The 1,477-nt window shown below is 58.9% G+C and overlaps 1 protein-coding gene across 1 annotated transcript in view; it reads left to right on the forward strand.

Annotated features, from left to right (window-relative positions):
- The window catches only part of CHD5 (chromodomain helicase DNA binding protein 5), a 62,872-nt gene that overhangs the window by 19,851 nt on the left and 41,544 nt on the right, over positions 1-1,477 (forward strand). Inside the window, exons 8-9 of the mRNA XM_010850204.1 lie at positions 651-890; positions 1,067-1,288. Of these exons, the coding sequence (XP_010848506.1) occupies positions 651-890; positions 1,067-1,288 (462 nt within the window). The remainder of the gene's footprint in view (positions 1-650; positions 891-1,066; positions 1,289-1,477) is intronic.

A 1,477-nucleotide genomic window follows, 5' to 3' on the forward strand; every position in this document is an offset into this window, starting at 1 on the left:
TTCCATATCTCGGTCCTTCCTCTCTCCCCTTTATCCATCCGGCCGTTCATCTTTCTGTCCATCCACATACCTTTCTGCTTCCATTCCTCCTTCCTTCCTCCCATCCTTCTTTCCTTTTGCTTGTCTTCAATCCATGTCTTCACTCCTTTACATTTTTTCTTTTCTTTCTGGCTGCACATAGTCATAGTGAAAGTCACTTATTTGTGTCCAACTCTGCGACCCCATGGACTATACAGTCCATGGAATTCTCCAGGCCAGAATATTGGAGTGGGTAGCCTTTTCCTTCTCCACGGGATCTTCCCAACCCAGGGATTGAACCCAGGTCTCCTGCACTGCGGGTGGATTCTTTACCAGCTGAGCCACCAGGGAAGCCCAAGAATACTGGAGCGGTACCTTATCGCTTCTCCAGCTGATCTTCCTGACCCAGGAATCCAACCCGGGTCTCCTGCATTGCAGGCTATCAGGGAAGTCCTGCACAATGGCTTGTTCTTAGTTTCCTGATTAGGGACTGAAGGAGAGCCCTAGTCAGTGAAAGTGCAGAGTCCTAACCACTGGATCCCCAGGAATTTTCCCTCTTTGCTCTTCAGTCATTCTGTTCACCCTGTCTGTCCATCGCCATCCATTCATCCATCTATTGAGTGCCGGGACAGCCTGCGGTGGAGATGGGTTGTGCATGGGGAGTGGGGACACGGCCCTCCGTGACTGCCTCTGCCCCCTCCCCAGTCGATGATGGCGATGGCTATGAGACGGACCACCAGGACTACTGTGAGGTGTGCCAGCAGGGTGGGGAGATCATTCTGTGTGACACCTGCCCGAGGGCCTACCACCTCGTCTGTCTGGATCCCGAGCTGGAGAAAGCTCCTGAGGGCAAGTGGAGCTGTCCCCACTGTGTAAGCCCTTGGCAGACGCCGGGGGTGGGGGTTTTGTCAGTCCTGGTCTTCCAGACCCCTGCATGGTCTTCTCCGGGCAGAACATGGGGCGGTTGCGAGTGTGAGGGAGGGTTGCACCATGGTGGAGGGGGCGTCCTGGCCCAGGGTGCCTCCACCTGGACTCCCCCCTCTTCCAGGAGAAGGAAGGGATCCAGTGGGAGCCGAAGGACGACGACGACGACGAGGACGAGGGCGGCTGCGAGGAGGAGGAGGACGACCACATGGAGTTCTGCCGCGTGTGCAAGGACGGCGGCGAGCTGCTCTGCTGCGACGCCTGCCCCTCTTCCTACCACCTGCACTGCCTCAATCCGCCGCTGCCCGAGATCCCAAACGGTGAATGGCTCTGCCCGCGCTGTACTGTGAGTGTTACGCCGGCCCGCGCCGAACGCCCCGCCCCCGACAAGTCTAGGTCCCTCCTGCGGCAAGGCCCCGCCTCACAAAGGTCCCACCCATCAAGGCCCCGCCTCCATCAATCCAGGCCACGCCCACCATGGCCTTCGCCCAGGCCGCTCCACCGCCCCCTTCAGCCCCCACCCATCTAGGCCCCG

The sequence above is a fragment of the Bison bison genome, unplaced genomic scaffold, assembly GCF_000754665.1.
Source record: "Bison bison bison isolate TAMUID 2011002044 unplaced genomic scaffold, Bison_UMD1.0 scf7180017864289, whole genome shotgun sequence".
Lineage (NCBI taxonomy): Eukaryota > Metazoa > Chordata > Mammalia > Artiodactyla > Bovidae > Bison > Bison bison.